The 23,516-nt window shown below is 46.7% G+C and overlaps 1 protein-coding gene across 1 annotated transcript in view; it reads right to left on the bottom strand.

Moving 5' to 3' along the window:
• The window catches only part of LOC307085077 (ubiquitin-conjugating enzyme E2 E2-like), a 35,689-nt gene extending 12,540 nt beyond the window's left edge, over nt 1–23,149 (bottom strand). The window contains exons 1-3 of the mRNA XM_079749724.1: nt 23,002–23,149; nt 21,513–21,734; nt 18,244–18,294 (exon numbers count right to left, since the gene is read on the bottom strand). Coding sequence (XP_079605850.1) covers nt 18,244–18,294; nt 21,513–21,733 — 272 coding nt within the window. The 5' untranslated portion in view covers nt 21,734; nt 23,002–23,149. The remainder of the gene's footprint in view (nt 1–18,243; nt 18,295–21,512; nt 21,735–23,001) is intronic.
• Nucleotides 23,150–23,516: the final 367 nt, after the last annotated feature.

The following is a 23,516-nucleotide window of genomic DNA, read 5'->3' as shown; positions in this document are numbered from 1 at the left end:
CAAGAGGGGGTTTATGGTCGGTTTATAGTTCAGACAGACAGGGGGAGACCGGGAGTGACAGGGAAAGATATAGATTATATATATATATATATATATATATATATATATATAGCGAGAGAGAAAGATAGAGGGCGAGCGAGACAGCAAGATAGAGAGAGAAAGACAAGAGTAACAGTGAGAGAGTACTAACATGTAGAGAGAGAGAGAGGGAAGAGAGCGAGAGTGCGACAGAGAAATAGAGTAAGAGAGCGAGAGAGCGAGAGAGAGAGAGCTGTTTGTGATACAGGAGATGACAAGAGGATATGTGTGTTAGCCCCGTTGCATCAGCCACCTCCCCCCCAGACCCCCTCCATGTTTTCCCGGACCCCTGGCAGTTAATGACCACTGACAGAGCCTAACGCCTTGCTCTGCTGGCTACACAGGACAATAGGAGCCATGGTGCTGGTAAGAGTACAGCAGCCACCATAGAGGGGGAGAGAGGGAGAGAGGGAGAGGGAGAGTGATACAGAGAGACAGAGAGAGAGAGAAATAATTTCTGTTATTACCATCTGTCTATTTCTATGAGAGAGAATTGGGCATTAATGTTTCACCTTATTTACTTTTTTTTCTTCCTTTGTTTCATTTTTGAACTGCTTTGGCAATGTAAATGTTTATTTCCCATGCCATTACAGCTGAATTGAATTGAATTGACTTGAGGGAGAGAGAGAGACAGACTGAGAGAGAGAGAGAGAGAGAGAGAGAGAGAGAGAGAGAGAGAGAGAGAGAGAGAGAGAGAGCGCAATCACGAGAGAGACAGAGAGTGCAAGAAGTAAAGAACGAGAGGACACACAAAATGAGAGTCAAACAGAGGAAGAAGGCGAGAAGGAAGACGGGGCGAGCGTGAACGGAGAGGGGAGCAGAACGCGGAGGGACAGGATTGAGGGGAACAAAGGCCAGGGGAATCCGTGGAGCCGGGGGTCCGGCGCGGAGAGAGCAGTCGGCTGACAGCTACAAAGGGCAGGGGGGACAGAGGGAGAGATAGCTAGCAGCAGAAGAGCCACGCTGGAGGAATACAGGCAAGGAGAGAGGACGCAGACAGAGACTAGCCAGGCACGAGATACAGAATAAATATTCCATTGGTACTATTCTCAAGAAGGAAAAATAGTGAAAATGAATATGCCTGAGAACAATCCTGCTATCTCTTAGGAGAACATGAGTGACTGACCGTATTGCAATGCGTTGCAATTCAATTTCAGACGCTATTTTCCGCTGTGTCTCTGAAAACGGCACCCATCATTGTTAGGTGTTGAAAGAACGTTCCCTTTTTTATGCTTACCAAATTACCACATAGTGTTACACATCCCTCTTGCACTTAATATCCTACCGGCGTTGACATTTACTTTGTAGTAATGTTTCGCCTAGAGTGAGACTTCCTAAATGGTGTGTTCACAGCGTCAGGCTATCGCATTCAAATCGTATAGAATATAATACACCGCATCAAAACAGGGAGGTATCGGTTGGAATGAGCTGTCAGCTATGATCGGCTCCAGTAAACTAGCAGCCATAGTAATGAATCGCTTGTTGTAAAAGCCAATTCCATTTCACACACACACGCACACGCACACGCACACGCACACACACACACATTAAAAGCTCATATGCATACTTTTTACCGAATGAAAAAAGTCTAAGACTACACACACACACATTAAAAGCTCATATGCATACTTTTCACCGAATGAAAAAAGTCTAAGACTAAAAAGTTAGGAGCACACAAAGAGATTAAGAATTTAACCAAAAACGCTATGAAATTGGATTGGGCATTTGGGCCTTATCACGTTAGCACAGTTCTATTTTTAGTCCCATATGCAAGCAAAATGGGTATCAGTATCATGAACAATGGACACTAACGGCCTGTTGTCTGTCTGCCTGCGACACACACACATGCACAAACACAAACATTCAAACAATGCACATTTGCACACACCACTCACTACACACATATCTTATTTAGTATTTTCATTGTTATTTTATTACCTCTGCAATGCCTAGAAGGCTTAACCCAAAGAATGTGACCGGTATACCTGTAGAATGCGTAGTAAGAGTAAAGGAATTTTGAATCTGGAAAGCCCTGCCTACGTCAACAGCAGCCAGTCCAAAACAAACCCAAAACGACAAGTACAACACTATCTCTCTCTCTATCCCAAAGGTCAAATGAAGAAGTCAGCTCCCCTTCTTCTTTTTCTTATCATCTACCTTATATGGAGCACGGATCCCCACAGAGGTCCCCCCCCCCCCTTCTCCCTAAAGGACGAGCGGATTGGCCATCAGGTTTAACCTGTGTGTGTGTGAGCCTGTGTAAGTGTGTTGCATTTCAAATGGACCAACTCGCTCGCTAGAGGCTAGGCTTACAGCATGGCGACAGCTGAGTGTGATCACGCAAATCACGTCACACGCACACATTTCTTGCTTGTTTCATTATGAGAAATGTGCAACGTAATCAATAGCAGAAATTCACTGGATGTTTCGGTGTCGAGGTCAACGATTGGATAACCATTTATAAATTTGTTATGACCTTTGTGACCTTTCTGTGTTTATTGTGTTTCTGCAACTTAAATATAACATATATTGCATTTACTGCTTCTTGCATCTTTTCGGCTCATTACCATATTTATATAATTTGTTTTTCAGTTATTTTAAATTGAAAAAATAGTACTTCCTCTACGTCTAAAAAGGCTTGAGTTGCATGACAACTTGTCTATGCCGGCTCAACATTGTCACCATTATTTGGTAACGCTTTATATAGAGAAAGTATGAATACCACTTCACTATGTCTTCAGGAAGAACATGAACATACCTGACGAGACAGGAAATGCCACATTTAATTAAACACTGCATGTGTAGACACCCACACAAAGGCTACATCTCCAAGAACAGTCGTATTAATGTTGTTCGTTATGGGCCTATATCATCTACCCATGGCAGCAGGAGACAGAATGTATTCATATTCAATATATTCATGCTACACCCAGGGTGACTATGGTAGCCCATTACCCAGAAAGAGACAGAGAGGGGGGGGAGAGAGAGAGCGAGAGAGAGAGAGAGAGAGAGAGAGAGAGAGAGAGAGAGAGAGAGAGAGAGAGAGAGAGGGAGACAAAGAGAGACTAAGAGAGACAAAGAGACAAAGAGAGAAGGGAGGAGAGAGGGAGAGAGAGAGAGAAGGGAGGAGAGAGGGAGTGAGAAGGGGAGAGAGAAAGAGAGAGATGGAGCGAGAGAGCAAGAGAGAGAGAGAAAGAGACAAAGAGAGAAAAAGAGAGGGGAAGAGAGAGAGAGAGAGAGAGATATACCTCATCCTCACCCATGCTGTCTCAGTCTGACATACCCTTCCCTTGTTCTCTCCGTCACACACACTTTCAACAGCAAGCAGTGTTTTGTATTTTTCCCGTTCAGAGGGACAACAAAGAGAGGCGTCTCTCCAACTCTTGTCAACCAGCACGGCAGCCCTCATTCATGCTGAACACGAGACAGGGACTCGGCGCGTGCCACATTCCTCTTTACATACAAAACACACGAAAAATAAGACAAACAAAGCCCAACAAGGAATGCTCAGCCAAATGTGCCGGCGGAGAAGAAAGAGATTACATCACCATTCAGCGGCTGACCGCCATCCCAACCCATGTTATCTTAAAGTAACGAAGCAGAATGGCATTTGTTCGGCTTGTAATTCACATGTTTGGTTTCTCTTTGGTAGGCCAACACTGTTGAAACAAAAATATTGGCGATAAAAGGGCCATTGCAAGTCCAACAAAGAAAAACTGCTTTTTCGATCGTGTTTGGGTCAACTAGTAAGTTGAGAATGGCATTAGCAACAAAGGATTGTTCTCTGTGCAACTATCATAAGAATGTATGCAAATCATCCACCAAATGGCATATTTATATGACATAGGAGGTCAACTGCTTAACAAAAGGTCCAAACCTTGCTATTGTATACAATTCCACAAAAAAGGACAAAAAATAAATACATGATATTAAGATTAATAAATCTTAAGGAGCAGCATTAATGACTAGGGGACTATGCGATAGGGGAACAAAACAATTAAGCTAGGAAGGTTTGCTGAGCTTGCGAATAACAAAAAGGTCTGGGCTAACACAGCATCACATCACAATGATAGGCTGGCTGTTAAAATACCCTTGCAATATGTAATTCAATTTAATTAAAACCTTATTGCACACTGACATGAGGTCCGTAGGCTGGCACAGTGAATGTGACATTTCTTAGAAACGATTCCAGTTAAACTTAACGAAAAGCCACGAACACATGAGACATGAGAGGGACACAGCCAATGGAGAATGGTACCAGTTAACTGAACTATATTTTTAAAAAAAGTAATCTTATAGGAAAATGGACAGCCGGGAAAACTGATAAGCAGGAGAGGAAGATCGTTTGGGAAGACAAGACAAATACGTAAATAATGACACAAAGTTCGTAAACACACACACTTTGCCAATGAACACACACGTGCACAGACACACACACACACACACACAGAAAGAGATTTGGAAACACAGGGCTCCACAGTGCTCTGACCAATTTCCCCGTTGCTCCCTGCCCACAGCCCCATGGTGGTAGGGGAGATCTCCACCTCGGCGCTCCGGACTGAGGATCCCATCCTAGACAGATGAGAAACTGAACCAGGAATGATTCCGCCCCCCACGGCAACCGCTCTGGCTTCACGCCATCTGCATTTCACCTTTGACCCCAGAGGCCTCAGGCTCCATCCAAGAATAATAAACTCTTAAAAAAAAAGCAGGCGGGTTCCAGTGTTACGAAGCCAACAAATGCTCAGAGACTTTTTTCCTTTCCCGCCTGGGAACGCTAGTACGAGCTGCTCCTCTGAGTCAGTAACCCAGATGTTAAATGGTAAGAACAAATGCTCTGTGAAGTAGTTAGAACGACTCCCGGCCGGAGAGGGAGAGCTCTCTTATTTGTCCTTCTGAGACTGACGGGCTCGTGCAAAATGCCATCCCAGTTCATTCTGTTTGGCTAAATAGTCTCAAGCAAGACAGAGGTTCAGAGCGGGGAAGGCTGAGAGACAAGGAAGGTCAGGTTGGGCTTTGACATGGGGGCGGGAAGAGAGAGAGTAGGAGAGACAGAGAGAGAGAGAAAAGACAGACAGACAGGCAGAGACATTGGGAATGCTCTTGCAGGGTGACCCTGGTGTAAATCTAACGCCCCCCCCTAACCTTTGGAAATTGGTGCTAAAGCAACGGTGCCCCCCCCCCCACTGGGTTGAAAGCGTTGCCTAGCAACATTCTGTCTCCCAGGAGGAGATCTGAGTATGTGTGTGGATGCATGTCTGTTTATATGTGTTTTTTTATTTGTGTGCATAAGGAAGGGTGTGTTTAACACACACACACGTTTAAATAAAAGATAAGGTTAGAAGAGGAGTGTGTCTGTGTTCGTACAGATCTGTACCTGATTGTTTGTTTTCGTGTCTGCCGGCTTGTGTGTACAAGGTACACTGTACAGCTGCATTGGACATTTCCATGGAAACAACGTTGTGTGTCTAATAGCTCATAAGGGGGCGCACACAGCGACGACAGAATCCCTCTATACCCACTTGAAAAAATATTTCTCCAGAAGAGAAATCCATCAAAATCCATGAAATCCTCTCGCATGAATGCTTATGATGATGCAGCCTTTTCACTTCCCAGCAGACCATCTGGGCACACACACTGCGAGTAAGCCATTTTATTTATTGAATTAACCATACGAGTACTCACCAGAAAAGGGAAAGAAACGATCTACAGTTAACAGGCAATTAGGAGCAACTTTACAGAGGCAGTTTGAGTGTCAGATCCACAAACACAACACATTTCACCCATTTGTAGAGGGAAACTCCAGAAACATGGTGTGGTTTAACCATTGAGTAGACAAGCTGAAAACGTCCTTTTCAGACACCAACATCTTTAGATAAAGTTTCTGTAAAGGTTTAAAATTCAACCTGTGTTGTAAGCCACTGGCCACTGTGGAAGCACAAAAATCATCGTTTCATCGTCCCTCCCCTTTCGACATGCTCAAATTAGTTTTTCTCTCTGGAAGAATAAATCGTTAACAAAACAGGAAACACTGCGTTACTCCGTCCCTCGATCTTTCCGTTTTCCGGTCCAGGCCAAACGATTGGAAGCAATTAATTAAACCTGGTTGACCTACCATAAACTGCAATAGGCAGCGAATTAAAGAAAACACAAAACTATTAAGACCTAGATTCAGAAAATAACATTAAAATAAAGGATGAAGAAGAACTGAACAGAAGGCTATGGCTTTTATTTCTCCTTTCTTCACACAAAGACACAAAACCCCCCACAACACAGTGTCTTCCTTCAAACCCAACCCTTTATCTCTTGCAAAAAAGGAGAGCCAAGGACATCTTTCGCCTGGTTTTGCCGCAAACACGTGTTTAGATGTAATGGGATTAGTCAGCATTCTCCGGGAGATTGCTCTCCTGCTCTCAGAGCCAGCCAGTCCAATCCTGAGGCTCAATGTGAAGTCTTTTGTCAATAGGCCAATTACGATTTCCTTAGCGAGGCAGCGCCTTATGTTTACACCGGGCCCCGGCCCCTCAGCAACCGGCTGGCCAGGACACATTACCCAAAGAGCAAAACCATGCGTTTCCGATCGGATGGTTTCGGCGGACAGAGATCAGCCCTGTGGGTCAACAGGATCCCGGCGAGCAGAGTGTGCCTAGTGGTCACACAGGTCCACGGAGCTGCAGTGGATGACAGGAGAGGCTTCTAGGGTCCCCCGACAGGGTCCAACCGCCAATCCCCCACCACGGTGAAATAAAAAATGTAAAAGAGTGGAAGAAGTCAACTTTTAACTCCTGCCGTTTTCAAAGGAGAGGGAAAACGTACCTTTGGAAGGAGACTAATTTAAAAAAGACGGAGGAGGAAGAAGGGCTTTTTTTTCTCCCAGGAATGCAAGTTCATCGTATAAAATGAAGTAATTCCCAGAGTGACATAGTAATGCTTTCGGTGGGCAGATTAAATCCCTGTAGAATCGGAAGCTAAACCCCCGGGCCCGTTTGATGTCTGCTTCTCTGGGGGGGGGGGGGGGGGGAAGTCCAAACTATCTTTTATCATAAGGTCTTCCTCTTCCTTTTCATCTGCTGTCAACGACTTATAGTCAAAGGAGCTTTCGTCCTTTATATAATACTGACATAAAACCTGCCCGCCGACAAGGGATCGAGTGCCATCGTGGACACAGAGGGATGTGTGTTGAGTTTGTCAAACCGTTTGCACAGCATAAAGGTGCCGTAGGTCATATTCAACAGCTATTATTATTGAGTGTAATCTGGGAGAAATGCCACTGCCATCCATCAGCTATAATCCAGTGAACCGCCCTGGTGAGCATATCTGTTTTGTTTTCACTGCGGTCGGGTCTGTTTACGAGAGCTATTTAGATTGTTGGACCGCTCCCTCTGTGTCCCTTTGACCAATCAGAGCCTCTGTTCCCTGATTGGTTGGGGGAAACCATCTTTCCCGTCAATCACAGAGGTGTGAAATGGAGCACTTTTCAATGGCTGAGAAACTCCATCTTCTGCTCTCTCTCTTCCCCACTCTCTGGGTGTATTAAGGGTAAAGAGTGGGGAGGGGGGTATTAAAAGGATGTCCTCTTTCCCAAATCACATGTTTTATTGCAAAGAAGCAGCCGTCAGCACTGCTCAGACCTAGTATCATCGAGGCACCACATGGCAGACAGCTGGGAGCATCATATCGGCCAATACAAGCCAATAACATTTACCAGACACTATATTCTTGATCTATTTATCCATCAACGGCATGAACTTGATCTACTTAAGCCAAGACTCATCAGAATAAATGGATTGCAGTATCATCATAATCCCTTCCAAAACAATATCCGACATGATAAAGCCTGTGTTGCTGAAAAACTGTATCAGCATGCTCTCTGGTGCCGTTACTCTGTATTAAAGTCTGGCACGGCAGTCAGGACTGATATCAACACCCACTATGAGTGTCGATGCAACGCTACCTTAAGCTCTAAGTGCTCTTTGCAGATAGGTTGACACCGGGGGCTGTATACACACTGCTGGGTTCTGTTGCCGCTGACGATGAGGGCACCTGACAGAGGCAGGAATGAGCAAGGGAGGTGTGGTGTAAAATCGTGTTTTATTTGCCCATGTCACAGCCCCTGATAAGGACGATGGATAGGCGGTTCTCCAGATGAAAGCCAGGCCATGCAGGCAGTGATGTGTCTTTTTTATTGGTTAAGATGATGTTGTATACATCTGGCGTTAGGGAACGCAGACATTGACAGGCGCGGAAAGAGTTGAAGCATTCACAGATTTCAAATGCTCCTAAATGACAAATTACAATGAGTCGTTCTGTGCTTTTCAACTACCTAAGCGTGTTTGTTTAATGCCACAAACTGCCACTTTGGTTTGATCTAATAATGAAATATTAGTCATTCATAATGTCATTTGATGGATGGCTCCGTGTTGCTAAGCTACTCGGAGACATTGATACGTTGACAGTGTTTTTCAGTCTCAAAAGAAAATGGGAAACATCAACAACTCTCGTTGCTTTTCTCGCCGTCTGACAGTGCCTGATCTGTTCTCCCACTCACTCCAACCCCGGTGGGCTTACCTGTCCAAATGTGCTTGTACACAACATCAGCACAAGAGAGTCAAATAAGGTAAGGGAGAGGGAGAGTAAAGACTACTTCCACACAAGAAACACAACGCCAGGTTTTAAAGCCCTGTGGAGTTAGCTGGCTCCTGGCGGTAGTTAACCTGCTTGTCACAGCTTTACATGTTATGTTGCACAGAGCTATCCTTCATTGGCCTCACTATCTGAACAGGGAGTACATGAGAGCACACACATCATTTAGGACATCGCGCTTCTGCCCAACAAAGATCAAAAGACATGACGAGGGTAACCAAACAAGAAAAATGTCCAGAAAAGCCATCCCCGTTCGACATGCAATCACATCATATCTATTGGTCGAGAGGCCATTCATCGTGTATTAAAACAAATGGATGGGATTAGGATTTGGATTGTATTAAAACAATTACAGCTCAGCTCCTTCCGTGATGGCAGCCCTCTTTGCTATGCTGTGATCATGGCAACATTGATCAGTCCACGCGGTTCACAACGTTTCCCATTGATTCCTACACAGACACATCATCATGCAGCCCCTCGCTGCCTTAAGAGGTATTTTCTGCCCTCGAAACACTCCTAGCTCTACCTCTGGACAGGGAGTCTTTGGTTTTGATTTCAAATGCCAGCAATCTCGGAGGAGTGTGTCATAAATATTCTGTTGGATAAAGAAATCTCCCCCCCCTCTCTCTCTCAGGGTAGTACCTGTCATTAAATCGACGGCAGTGGGGGTCCGATATCTCATCCCACCCCTATAACCCCATCTCAAACCCTATCTCAACTTTGTATAAACAGCTGACGACGTCCCTGAACTGGATAAGCGTCCATCCGTGGCCCCGCTCTCTCCCCCGCCACAGCCCTCGTGGGATCTTCTCACGAAGGGCTCCTCCGGTGTTTGCTTTGGAGCCGACCGTCTCAAAGCACCAGAGACCATAAGAAAAAACAATGAGGTCCCCCTCCTCATTAAGACTCCACTATCCACTAACCCCACTACCAGAGACCAGAAGATAACAATGAGGTCCCCCTCCTCATTAAGACTCCACTATCCACTAACCCCACTACCAGAGACCAGAAGATAACAATGAGGTCCCCCTTCCCGTTAAGACTCCACTATCCACTAACCCCACTACCAGAGACCAGAAGATAACAATGAGGTCCCCCTTCCCGTTAAGACTCCACTATCCACTAACCCCACTACCAGAGACCAGAAGATAACAATGAGGTCCCCCTTCCCGTTAAGACTCCACTATCCACTAACCCCACTACCAGAGACCAGAAGATAACAATGAGGTCCCCCTTCCCGTTAAGACTCCACTATCCACTAACCCCACTACCAGAGACCAGAAGAAAACAATGAGGTCCCCCTTCCCGTTAAGACTCCACTAACCCACCGCGGAGTAGCACTATAGACTCCTCCATTAGGCCTCCATCACAGCGTGTTAATGTCCCCTCCCCTCTCCGCCCTTTAACCCCTGGTGGACCGCCTCTCAGAGACCCCTCCGCCTCCACCTCCACCATCACCATCACCTCCATTAAGGCTGAAGGTTGGAGGCTCCAACAGCCTGCTGGGAGTGCACCACCCGAGGGGGCGTTAATAATTCACCGGCCGTTCCTCGGCTGCGTCAGCTGGAAGGGGAAACGCAAGGCGTGCACAGAGACGACTGAACAAAGATTTGGGGTCTTTTTTTTCTTCTGCATAGGAGTAATACGACACCCACAAGGTGACATCCTCTCTGATTTGGTCGGCCATGAAAGCAACGCGCACATGTGTAAGCGGGTGCTTACACACTCACACATGCACACACAATCGCGCAAGCGCAATGCTAATTGAACCCCAATGTCCCCAGTCTAGCTGTAGGCATCCTTGAGCAAGATGCCTCCACCATTGCTCCTGAATGACCCCTAATTAATTCAATAGTTGCTTTGGATAATTGTGTGTGATGAATTACTCTATTGTAAATAATGGATGAATATGTGATGAAAAAGCATTGTCCCCTTTGTACTCCTGAGTATTTTTAGCGCCAGAAGGCCAAGGGGGGGTTGGGGATAACACATGACATCATCAGAGGTGTGAGGACACGCAAAGCCAACTGCCAAAAGCCAATAATTGTTCCTGACGCATTGCGTTGTTCTTGTTATTCCCTTGCTTTTATTTATTTCATTTGTTTCACCTTTTCCTCTGCCGGCAAAATAAAACCACAGGTATGCACCGTTATCGCCACCAGCACTGTTACTAAACAGAAGGCCTTATCGCAACTCCACCCTCCCCACCACCATCACCACCACCACCACGATCAACTGCCTGGTTCAGTTTAAAGCTAAGCGCTAACAACACTAGGCCCACAATATGGAGTGGGCCAGGGCTTGTTGTTAGTTTGGCCAGCTGTCTGCTTTATCACCACTTGCCAGCAGGCTAGTGGAAGTGAAGGTGGGCGAGAGAGAGAGCGAGAGAGCGGGAGAGATAGAGAGACACACACACAGAGAATGAGAGAGACAGATAGAAGGAGAGGAAGAGACAGAGAGTGTGACAGGGAGAGACATAGAGAGAAAAAGAGAGGCAGAGAGAAAAATAGAGAGAGAGAGAGAGAGACCGAGAGAATTTAACAATAATTGAGTCATTATCCATGATTAGAATGTTTATGACGCACTCTTCAGAGATTTGTGACGTTAGTGTTTTAAATAAAAAAACTAACCCAAAGGCACAATTGTGGTATCGTGGAGAGGGATGTGATGAAGGCGCATTGTTATTCGAGGGCAGATAATACATCTGAAGGCTGCTAGTGGCTGCATGACATGTCTGTGTAGGAATCAATGGAAAACGTTGTGAACCACGTGGACTGATCAATGTTGTCATGATCACAGTATTAATAGACGGCAATGTTGTATCAGGGAAGGGCCCGGGATCACAGCTCTTTAGAGACAACAAGAGAAAGACACAGAGAAAGAGAAAGAGAGATAAGAAAAAGAAGAATGTGGTTATAAGGAACTTAATACAAATGAGGGGACATGCAACATATTTCTTCTCTCTCCCCATTATTACACACGAAACATTGATAATGTAGGTTTAGAAAGTCTACATTAAAAAGTGAACCGCAAGCTATTCTGAAATATGCGCTAAACAAGGTTAATGTTCCCTTGTGTTGTGTTAACATGAGTGCCCCCTGTTTGTGTTTGCCTGTCCGTCGGCTGAAACGCATATCTCTCTCTTACAACTGCTTTTGAGAAAGTGTGCGTGTTTGGGGTTTTCTGGCTCTCGATGCAAACAAGGTTTCCTTTCCGTCCTCGGTCGAGGAAGTACCGCATTTCTGAGTGTGTGTGCATACGTGTGCATGTGTGTGTGCACAAAGTGCGGCGGGTGACACAGAGATAAATCAAAAAGGGAGGAAATGGATCTCTCTCTCTCTTACACACACACAGACACACACACTCTATGCACTATTTATCGCTCTGCCTCTCTCTCTCTGCTGCAGTCCCTCTTCTTCAGAATGGAGAGAAGCCATATCTAACAAGGAGATGATCATTTATCTAACACGCACAGAGACATGACGTGCATTTCTGATAGCACGGCTGACAACCTCATTTGCACGCACACAAGCCTTGGTGGAGACACAGGCTTAGTGGGCTGTGGCAAATTACCGAGGATGAGAGAATAGAGAGAGAAAGAGAGAGAGAGAGAGATAGAGAGAGACAGAGAGGCACAGACAAAGAGAGAAAGAGAGGAGAGAGAGATAGAGAGACACAGACAAAGAGAGAGGAGAGAGAGACAGAGAGAACGAGAGCTAGATGGAGAGAGAGAAGAAATAAAGAGGAATAGAGAGAGTAAGGAAGAGAGAGAGTGATAAAGATGTGTGGGGGGGCTGCGAGAGAAAATGAGAGAGAGCGGGAAAGAGAGGGCAGTGGGTTTGAGGAAGTGAGACAATCGACTGGGGATGGAAACTGGAAGAGAAGGGCAGACGCGGGGGCCATATTGACTGATCATGAGGTGAGGAGCTCCAAAAGCGATCCTAGGCGGGGAGCCATCCGGGCAAGGCCACGGCGACCTTCATTTGGGCTCCAACACGATGAGAATAGACCCGGCGCGCCGGAGCGTCCGATAGCATTCCACAGTTAACACGGTGGATTTGCAACCAGGCCTTACTTCAAGTGACTATGATTTACCCGATTCTTAAAGCGCCTTTCTCCTGTAAAACAGATGGGAGGAAATTCTCTCTCACTCTCTTTCTGGCTTCATCTCCCCACCCCCACAACTCGATGTATTCCTCCTCACGCATGCAGAGAGAGAGAGGGAATGTAAAATGCTGGAGATTCTTCAACTCAACACACCTTTGTTCAACACACCCCTCTCTCTTCCCCTGGCCCCATGGGACCGAGGCAGCACTGGGAGTCACACTCTCACAGAATGGTATCGTTTCAATTCCCCTTTTTACGAGCGTCGCTTTGTTGGTAAACGGTGGGGCAAAGGCACGCTTACGGCAGGGCCACAGTTAACCCCCATTGACTGGGAGAGACAAGAATCTGGGTTGTGATACGATAAAGGTGTGCCTGTGTGTGTGTGTGTGGATGCGTGCGTGCGTGTGTGCGTGCGTGTGTGCGTGACCTTGTGTCTCTCATGGGAGAGTGACACAGTTAGGTCGCCCATGCCTCTCGGGTATCTTCTTTGTGTGTTTGTGTTTGTGTTTGTGTGCGAGTTTGTGTTTGTGTGAATCGGGTATGAACAGTATACTGCCAACAGGCCTGACCCTAACCCTGGATTACAGGCTCTAGAAAGAGGACTACTTATCGGTTAGATAATAACAAAAGTAAGAATCGACTAATAGGTATATAGACCACTACAAATAACAAGGGAGACCAAAGGCCATATACCAAGAGGAACTGTGAAAACTAATTAAAACAAGATGGAAGGAGGCGGAAAAGGCTGGTCAACCTGGCTTACTGGTGACTAGTACTTAAACAAAAGGCCACAAGATGTTCACACACGCACGCGCACACGCCCAGACATGCACCCACATCTACACCCGCCCCCCCCCACACACACACACACACACACACACACACACACACACACACACACACACACACACACAGCACCACCACATCCTGCAGTGTGATTGGTTACTAGGCAGTACCGCTCTTAAATCGATATAGATTGTTTCCCCGCAAATTACCATTCGGCCTGATTACTACTATGACCACTATCCTGGTTGCAAAGGCGGCATCTATATTGCTCTGCCACAGCTGGAACCTAAGAACGTATGATTGAACGAGATGGCAGCGTTGAGCAGTGCCACGTGGGAGTCAATCACACATTTCCCTCATTTGCCTCCTGTCACTCACTCTTTAGCGTGGGAACGAAGTGCAAAGTGAAAGCAAAATGTAATAAATGCGGTTTTTTAAACACTATTTTCAATCCTCCCAGGTCTGTCTGTGCTTTCCCCCCCATCATCGTCATCAGGAAACCCCCGCGACAGCTCCCAAACCACACCTCCAGAGCACTGGGGCTTAGGCACCAGGCTCTGAAACCAGTCCTCCAGACGCTGGGTTTAGACACCACCGATAGCACGCTGCGTGTATCGTTTAAAAAATGTAATCACCGGAGCGACGTGAACTTTTCTCCCCTAAGCTGGCAACGCGACAACCCCCCCCCCCCCCCCCCCCCCAGGACAAGCACTAAGGGGGCCCCCCATCTGCCTTAGAGCTGTGCGGTTGTGTCATACTTTTACCAGTATCCCCCACCCACACACGACAACGTCATCATCAACAACGACAACGGCACACTGATAGCAATCTGGAGTCCCTCCCTTGTTCGCCTCCACTGTCTTCTGCGCGGCGTACGCATTGACATGACATCGCCTAATGACAGCGGCAGGGAGCATTGACTTAAAGTTAATGGAGAGAAAATCCTGCTGATCCCACCGCCCCAGCCCCTTGCTGATGGAGGGCCGCCTGCTGGGATGCTTTGAGATTTAAATCCCCTGTGCCGGAAGGGGGGGGGTGCTACGGCAGGCCTGGAACAGGGTGGCCAAGGGTTGGGTGCGGCGGCTGACGTAATGCACCCTCCTGCATGTTTAGACAGAGATTCCTGGGCTTTCCTGGGGATCTACGCGATGAAGGACGGCATTAGCCAATGTCAACACAGATCGTCCAGAGTGTAAATATCTGGTCGCTACAATCGGATAAAGTCAATATTGACAATAAAGCACAAAGACGCACACGCAGCTATACACTGTACAAGCACACGCATTAAGATAACAATATATACAAGAAAGGATATACTGTATATTGGGGGAAATTAAGACACAAATAACAGGGCAAATGGTGCACCTGGTCCGAGTGTGTGTGTGTGTGTGTGTGTGTGTGTGTGTGTGTGTGTGTGTGTGTGTGTGTGTGTGTGTGTGTGTGTGTGTGTGTGTGTGTGTGTGTGTGTGTGTGTGTGTGTGTGTGCGTGCTCATTAGAGAGGATTACGACCAGGTGTGTCAGCCCATTGGCTTTCACACACTCAATCTCGGCTGCTATAGGAAGCGTAGGGAGAGAGAGAAAGCATGACAGCCAGAGAGCCCGAGATCAAGAGAGAGAGAGAGAAAGAGAGAAGCCATGGGCCACCATGATTTTCCTAATTGTCCTTCTAACCCATAGGATTCCGTATGCTTAATAAGTGATGAAGGGCTTCGTGTTGAAGCCATCGTTGAGTGTGTGATGATGTAGTAGGCTCATAACCACGCTGCTTCCCCCCGTCACCCCATCTCCTTCCGTGCTGCCGATGGCAACGCGAATAAGGACCAATCGAACCCTCCACCTGTCAACAGCTCAGCATGGAGCGTTGAGCTGTGCAGCGCAATGTTCTCATTGGCCAACAAAACAGACTCCCGTCTGCAGCAGGGCTATGTACCGTCTCGCTACTGAGCCATGTAACCTCGCCATTAGTCAAATACAAATGGAGTCATCAGATCCATCGTGCTTTGTTACCGGAGTAAGGGTTCTGCATAGGACGGTATCCTAAATACAAGTTAATGTGGTAGCAGAAAGTGATTCAGCTTTTGCAGTGATTCTAGTCTATTATTATATATAATTATATTAGGCTCTTTACACAGCTGAGCTACAATGGATAATGATCGTATTCTAATGACAAAGCTACACTAAAGTCTATACTATTAGTGTATCCACCACTCGAGTGATTGGAATAAATGGAGGATATTTGGAGTTTAGGACTCAGAAGCTAGAAGCACCAGTGGGACAAGAGCCCGTCTCTAAAGAAAGAGATACAAGCCAGAGAAAAGGGGAAAGGGAGAATGTCTTTTTGAAAGCATAGCTAATTCCCTCTTTTGGAATTCGCACATTGTTTCCTTTGGCCGACGGGGGCTATTCTTATCAAAACGCTGCCAGGACCATTATGAAAAGATATGGTAATTAAGAAAACACACACACACACACACACACACACATTACAGATAAACACACACGCATTGTAAAAGGGAAGAGGGAAGGAACGGTTGTCTGCGTGTGTGCGTGTGTAAGGGAGGAAGGGGGTCTATTTACATACTCTTCCAGCGCGCTTGTCACATTCAATTCATTGTTCTCTGGCGGGGTGACAAGGATGATTAAAACCACAGATGAAAACGACCCCCCACCCCACCAACACCTCCTCCTCCTCTTCCACTCCTATGGCATAAGGACGGCAAAAGTGATCCTTACGCCAAATACTGCCCCCCTTTCCCTGATGAAGCCCGCCGCCGCCTCCACAAACCCTCCTCGAGTGCGGCCACATTATCGCCTCAGATCAATCCAAACACGCATGACCACACAAAAACCAAGAAACGCTCTCTCGCTCTTGTGCGGAGAGAGAACGAGGACAGGAGCTGTGCGCTCCCACTTCCAGAGCGAGTCACTGAATATGCAGAACTCTGTGCCAGGCCGCCATGTTTTTAATGAGCAGGAGCTGCTGTGATGATGATTACAGGCTCAGTGTTGTATTTCTTTATTAGTGTCTATCTGACCTTTACTGGATAAGGTCCTTGAGATTAGAAATCTCTTCTTCAACAGAGATCAGCACAACACGGGTGGCAGGACATGAGGTTACAACATACACACAACACACATTTATCCAGCCGAGAGAGTGAGAGTGAGAGAGAGAGAGAGAGAGAGAGAGAGAGAGAGGAACAAGCGGGAGCAGGAGCCCCACAGGTCATTGTACTGAAATGTGTCGCATCCGTATTTATTTCAGTCGTACTTTCTCCCTGTTTTATATTCATACTCGGCTTTGATTAACCGCGGCCTAGTTGACAGTGTCAAATCTAATCGTAGGTGGGGAGTGACAGGGGTCCCGTCCTAACAGACAGCCCCTGTGAAGGAGAGGCCTATGCGAAGGACACAGACGGGCAGTGGGGAGGGGAGGGGGGGGGATTCATCACAGGCTGCTCCAGAGCGCGTGACAGCTGCAGAGGTGAACCGCTTGACACGCCAAATGACGGAACGTGCTTGTTAGGAAATGAAATGGAATAAAATAGAAACCCAAACCGGGAATCACACACACACACACACACCGTGTGTTTCATGACCCGAATGAAGTCATCAAACAGAATGTCTGAAAATGGAAACCTTTCGCCTCGCCTCGGAAATAGATGTTTAATTCGAATGCATAATTGCTACTCGGATATTCTGTTGTGATGTTTCCACGACTGCTTGTCAAGATATAAGCTACGACAACCGCCTAAATAAACCAAAAATAAAGGTTTGTAAAACAAAATTTTAACAAACCTCTACCACTCTCTCTCTCTCTCATTTGTAATTCCATGCATGCATACATCCCTGTCATGTCTGAAATAACACTTACACTTAATCTCCTCTTCAAACTAGGGCGATTAATCTAATTTTGATCGCGATATCGATTTTAGCGTCAAACGATCACAAAATTAACATAATCGAGTTCTTCGATTATATAAATATATTGTTTTTTAATGTTTTGTAGAAAGGGCAGAACAGCTGGCTACATATCTGTATATTAATTTAGATTGGAACATTTTCTTTTTGACCATTTTGTGTATTTTTTTAAGGCAAACTTTCAAAGTTCTCAGTTAAAAAGTTTTTTTTGGGAAAGACATGCTGAATCAATACAACATGTTTTAAAACTCAAAAATAATTGTCTGAATAATCGTGATTTCAATATTGTCCAAAATAACCGTGATTATGATTTTTTCCATAATCGAGCAGCCCTACTTCAAACCCCCTCTTTCTCACCCCCAGCAACCCTGAGAGCAAACACAACAATAGATGTCATTGTGTTTCGACACATCAGCAACCAGCCAACCTAATTGGGTTAAATGCGGGCCCTTTGGCCTGTCCACTGGGGCCGATATGCGTTCACCTGGGGGCCCCTCGGGGCTTATCGCTATGTAAATGCAAAAACATCATCCTCTGCCTTTAGCCTCAATGGGCCCGGCAACCTTTACGTATTTGCACGACACATGAGCCCACGCATGCGCAAACACGCAATTCAGACACACACACACACACACACACACACACACACGCAGGATCTAGGGGCGTGGACTCATAGTATTTCTAAAGAGCCACCATCAACAAGCTCCTACCTGCAATTTGGCGGTGGGTCCAAGGTGATCTCTGCCAGCTCCTTCTGGATCCTGAAATGAGACGCAACACCACAGCGTAAATATCACAGGCTCTATCCCCCTCTCTCTCCCCCCTACACACACACACACAGAAAGAAAAGCACACAGGAAGCACACTGCAAAGACAGATATATAAATCCTGGCAGGAAGAGAAAGAGGAGAAATCAATGTGTAAGTGTACAGGCTGAAACACCTCATTGATTTCCTAATGAGGTCCAGGCTGCCTTGATTGAACACAGGAATAAGTCCTGTCACACAGAATCAACATGTAAACATGAAGAGAGGGCATGTGTTTGTGTGTGTGCAGGGGGAGGGCTATTATTATCTTCTTTCTGTACAAGCACAACAATTGATGTTTGTGTCAGAAGCTCTCCGACAGACAGAAAAAAACCATCATCTGATATCTGGCCGAATTCATTTGGTTAATCCGGACGATGTGTGTGTGTGTGTGTGTGTGTGTGTGTGTGTGTGTGTGTGTGTGTGTGTGTGTGTGTGTGTGTGTGTGTGTGTGTGTGTGTGTGTGTGTGTGTGTGTGTATAGACATGTAGTGTGTTGGGGAGGGGTGCCGGTTCTCCTTTAGTCTCGCACTTTCATTACCCCTCATTACCCCCCCTGCCCCTTTCTCTGTAGCCGTTTCACACAAAAACGCATCACATCAAAAAAGCAGCGCATGAGTATATAAACACATCATCTAATAAAAAGAGTGAAATGTGTGTGGGGTCACATCCCCTCCTTGCACCACCACCGGCACCACCCTTTATTGAGTATTAACTACACATCCGTGCCAATGATTTGATTCGCTCTGAGGAATCTTTTAACAGCCAGGTGACACATTTTTTCATGCCTGCTCCCTCGAGTGTGACAGAGCAGTGTTATGGAATCTCGCTCTGGCCCTCTCTCTCTCTCTCTCTCTCTCTCTCTCTCTCTGCCAACTAAAAGTAAATCTTGTTTGGCCTCCCCATCACCGGGGCGCTCGCCTCTTTCGTAACCCTGTTAAATTTTACAGACACCATATAGATGCCATTGAAAACACCGGACAACGAAAACAACACCAAAACCTATTTCGGCGTGGAACGCCTCCTTGCCTTAAATTAGACACGTGCAGAAATAAATAGGTTATCATCTAAGCATATTGATAATAACCCACTGTAGCGCTACATAGCCCGGGGGGGGGAGGTTGCACCGCATGAAATCACTCCGCCCTTCCGAGACTTAGTCAGTCAGCAGAAACACGCCTCGACACATACGCAGCCATGCCTGTTGCCACTAAACACACCGTCGACTGGCGCAGGTGATATTTAGCGATACAGTAACGCTAGTGATATTACACCTTAAAACCCACTCCTTTATGATGACATAGGGAAGGAGACAGGAGCCGGGGGAGTAGGATGTGTGTGTCTGTGTGTGTGTGTGTGTGTGTGTGTGTGTGTGTGTGTGTGTGTGTGTGTGTGTGTGTGTGTGGGGGGGGGGTTAGTGCCACACTGATTCCAAGGGAGTAGGAAGTAGAGGGAAAGGAAAATAAAGAGGCTTGTAATACAATCGCCATGGCTCATGCCGGCGCCGCTGCCCCCTTCGTGTAATGTTATCCACAGTATTTTCTCCTGAGGTGGCACATTGGGACGGCTGGGGGAGCTGCTAGCGAGGAGGAGGAGGAGAGTGCATTAATGAACAAGGCCGGGGGGGGACCGATTACAAAGCTTGGTGGAGCTGCGTGATATGGCTTAACATATCGTAGCGCAATGATCTTGACGGATACTTTGCCCCTTCGCCGTCTCCATCCTTCGCCAGTACTACCGTAGATGTATTTTTGGTTCCCTGACCGTCCACAACACACGCTCGGCAGCCCCATTACGGCGACGGTATTAAAGATAAATGGAGCACACTGGCGCTAGTGTGCTGACTTAACTGGATCGTGTTAAATAATGTTAGTCCCACTGAGCATGCTTCGCTGCTGACCTTTACACACAGAGTGTAAGTAAGACGTTCTTCTGGCCAAATTGCTCTCACAGTGCCCGTTACATTATCTTATCGGAGAGGATAACTGTATTTGTCCCATCAACAAGCTTCAAGGAGGATTATTTTGCTTATAACAATAAGCAAAATAATAGAACCTTATCCGTCGCGGATTGGGCCTACATTTCTCCTCAGGGATGAACAAAGCTATCCATCTGTGCTTCCTCTCTATCTATCAGTTTTTCTCTGTGTCATCTGTGTGCATCTCTCTATCCATCCATCCATCCGTCCGTCCATCTGTCTATCTGTCTATCTATCTAGCCGCCAATCTATATATAAGTTAGTCTACCCATCTTTCAACTGGTCTCTCTGTCTGTCTTAACTGTCTGTCTACCCATCTTTCCTCTAGTTTCCCTGTCTGTCTCTCTCTCTGTCTATCTGTAACTGTCTCTCTACGTGGTTCAGTGTGTGGATGCTCTCTTCACACTCTCCTTCACTAAAGCTCCAGGCCCCAGCGTGGATGGGACTGCAAAACATGCGGTCAGGCTCCCTCCGTGTGCTTGAACAGACACACAGAGACACTGTCTCTGTGTTCTCCCCTCACACACACACGCGCGCACACACGCACACGCGCATGCACACACACACACACACACACACACACACACACACACACACACACACACACACACACACACACACACACACACACACACACACACACACACACACAAACCGGAGCAGCAACAGCAGAAAGGTTTGCATGAGCAATAGTTAGCCAACATACGATACGACATGTGTCGTGATGTGAGACTTCGGGTCTCCCTCTGACTGTGGTAGTGGTTATTTTAGATCCAGCCTCAGTGGTGTTTGGCCGACTAGAGCAGAAAGGCTGCTACACCGTAAGGCTCTCTCATTGATTTATTGAGCGGTGGATAGGTGTGTTAAACTAATGATTTAGTTTAACTTTTATTAGTTTAAAACCAAGGAGGAATCCCTCTTACTGCAGGGTCATTACAATAACCATTGTACTATTGAACAGTTTCATCTAAAGACAGCGTGACATTTTTCTATTGACTGTTATTTCATCACAAGCTCTATCCACAACCACAACCGTAAACAAACAGGCTACCAAAAGGCAGAACCCATCGCACCACCACACATGCTGGGCATTTGACCATTTAAGCAGGCTGGTGGTGGAGCGGCTCCAAGCAAGGTGAGCCAGGCCCAGCCCGAACACGGCCGCGGTGCACTGCAGGGACCGGGGGCGGCTTTACCTCTTGGCGCTGGTGGAGAGCTTGGCGGCGGTCTTGCTGGAGATCTTGGCCTCCTTCTTCTTGGGCTGGGCCTGGTCGCGCTGCTCCGTGCCCTGGCTCTGGCTCTGGCCCTGGGGCTGGCCCTCCAGCTCGGCGGGGGCGGCCTCCCGCTGCTCCGCGTCTGAGCTGCCCCCGCTGGTGTTGGGGCTGTGGTCCGGCCTCGGCTGCACCTCGCTGGACATGCTGGGGGGACATGAGCGAGTTCGCAGACCACACACACACACACACACACACACACACACATTTATAGACACACAGGCAGACACACACACACAAGCCACACACACACACTTCAATTTATGGTTCTGTTTTTCTGCCAGACGGTTGTTGTTTTGTTTCTATCTTGGCCCCATCAGATGTGTGAAGCTGCTGCACAAGGAGGCACGGAGCCAAAACGGGTTGTGAGGGGGGGGGGGGGGGGGGGGGGCACAAGACAATCTTTCTCGGATCTCTGCTGCAGCCGAGATCAGTCTAGCTGGTTGACCCCAAGAGATAAGGGCTATTGGGTAATCAGAGCCACCGACAAGGTCGTATTCAGTAAATTAAATTCCACATCATTTTTTTATGAACTTCCAAGGTGAAAGAGTCTGTTTTTCATTCGCTCCGCCGGGACTACGGATGGAGCCATGAGTCTGATTTCATGGAGATTCCGAGTAGGAATTACACGACTCTTGGCAAGGAAATTCTCATTGCAAAACAACCATGCGCTAATCTCTTATGTGTGCTTTTATCGTAATCTGATCTCATGTGTCAAATGGTGATTAGGGCAAATAAGTGACGCTTTGTGTATGCTCTGACGGCTTATTCAATATGAGATTATGATACCCTCAATTGATATCCCATCCAGTTTAAAGACCCGTGTTTACTGTGAACCCATGTTTACTGTCATGCAGCAAACGATGGTTAAACCACAGCTCGGGGGCACACGTACACAAAACAAAAGATAAATAGAGCCGTTTAAAAGTTGTGCTGCAGATAGGACGTGGCTCGAACACCCCCTCCCCTCCCCTCCCTCCTGGTGTGTAGCCATGGCAGAGGTGTCAAAACATGTCAACCACACGACTGCGAACCGCTCAAATACGTTAAGAAAAAACACGCGTGTACTTATAATTGAAGAGGCCTACACGTTTTCCCATCACGGGGGTAATCGGAGAGCCCCCAGCCCCTCAAAACGCCCCAGTGTGTTGGATGCATGCGAAGAACGTTTGCATTGAGTTCATCTACCTGGCACAACAAACCATGGCACTCACATCACACCAACATCTAACGATAGCGTGTGTGCAGCCCATTGCGCGGCTCACACTGACCACATCAAAAAAATCTGCTGCTGCACAAAAGACAGAATGAATGCCCCACACCCCCTCAGCAGATAACGCTCTCCCGGGACGGTGGTTAAAAACCCTCTATTTATAGAGTTGGATGTTTTGTCGAACAATCCGGACCTGCCTACCTTTTCAAAAGCGCGATCACACAACAGTTGAAGAAATCAGCTATAAGGTCCAAAGTATATTCCGTATAATGTTCCCCGTCTCCCGATTCTCCGTTGCTTTTCGTTTTCGGCTTTGACTGCGAGAATGTGACACACTGGACCGCCTCTGAGCGCGCTCTCTCCCACACGAGTGCGCGCAAACTGAGTGCGCAGTCTTTGATGGGAAATAATAATTTATTATCCGAACAAAAAAAAGTGTGAATTAGTGTTATTGAGTATGATTCTCGGCAAATGTCTTTAATGAGTTCATGGGAATAGATCTATCTAATGATATACACTTATCCTCTATCATGTGTATCATCATCCATTGTGCACTTAACTTGACAATCAAAGAACAATGAACAGTGTAGCCTACATTCAAACGTCTAGACGCTGTTGTAGTCTGTGGCCCGGACGCGATATAAAATACACATATTAATCTTTAATAACAATAATTGCATTATAGTAATAAATCCATAATTGGAGTCTTTTATTTA

Source organism: Pollachius pollachius, assembly GCF_949987615.1.
Source record: "Pollachius pollachius genome assembly, chromosome: 13".
Taxonomy (NCBI): Eukaryota; Metazoa; Chordata; class Actinopteri; order Gadiformes; family Gadidae; genus Pollachius; species Pollachius pollachius.
Note: the sequence above shows the minus strand (reverse complement) of the source record. Positions and strands in the feature narration are given on the sequence as shown.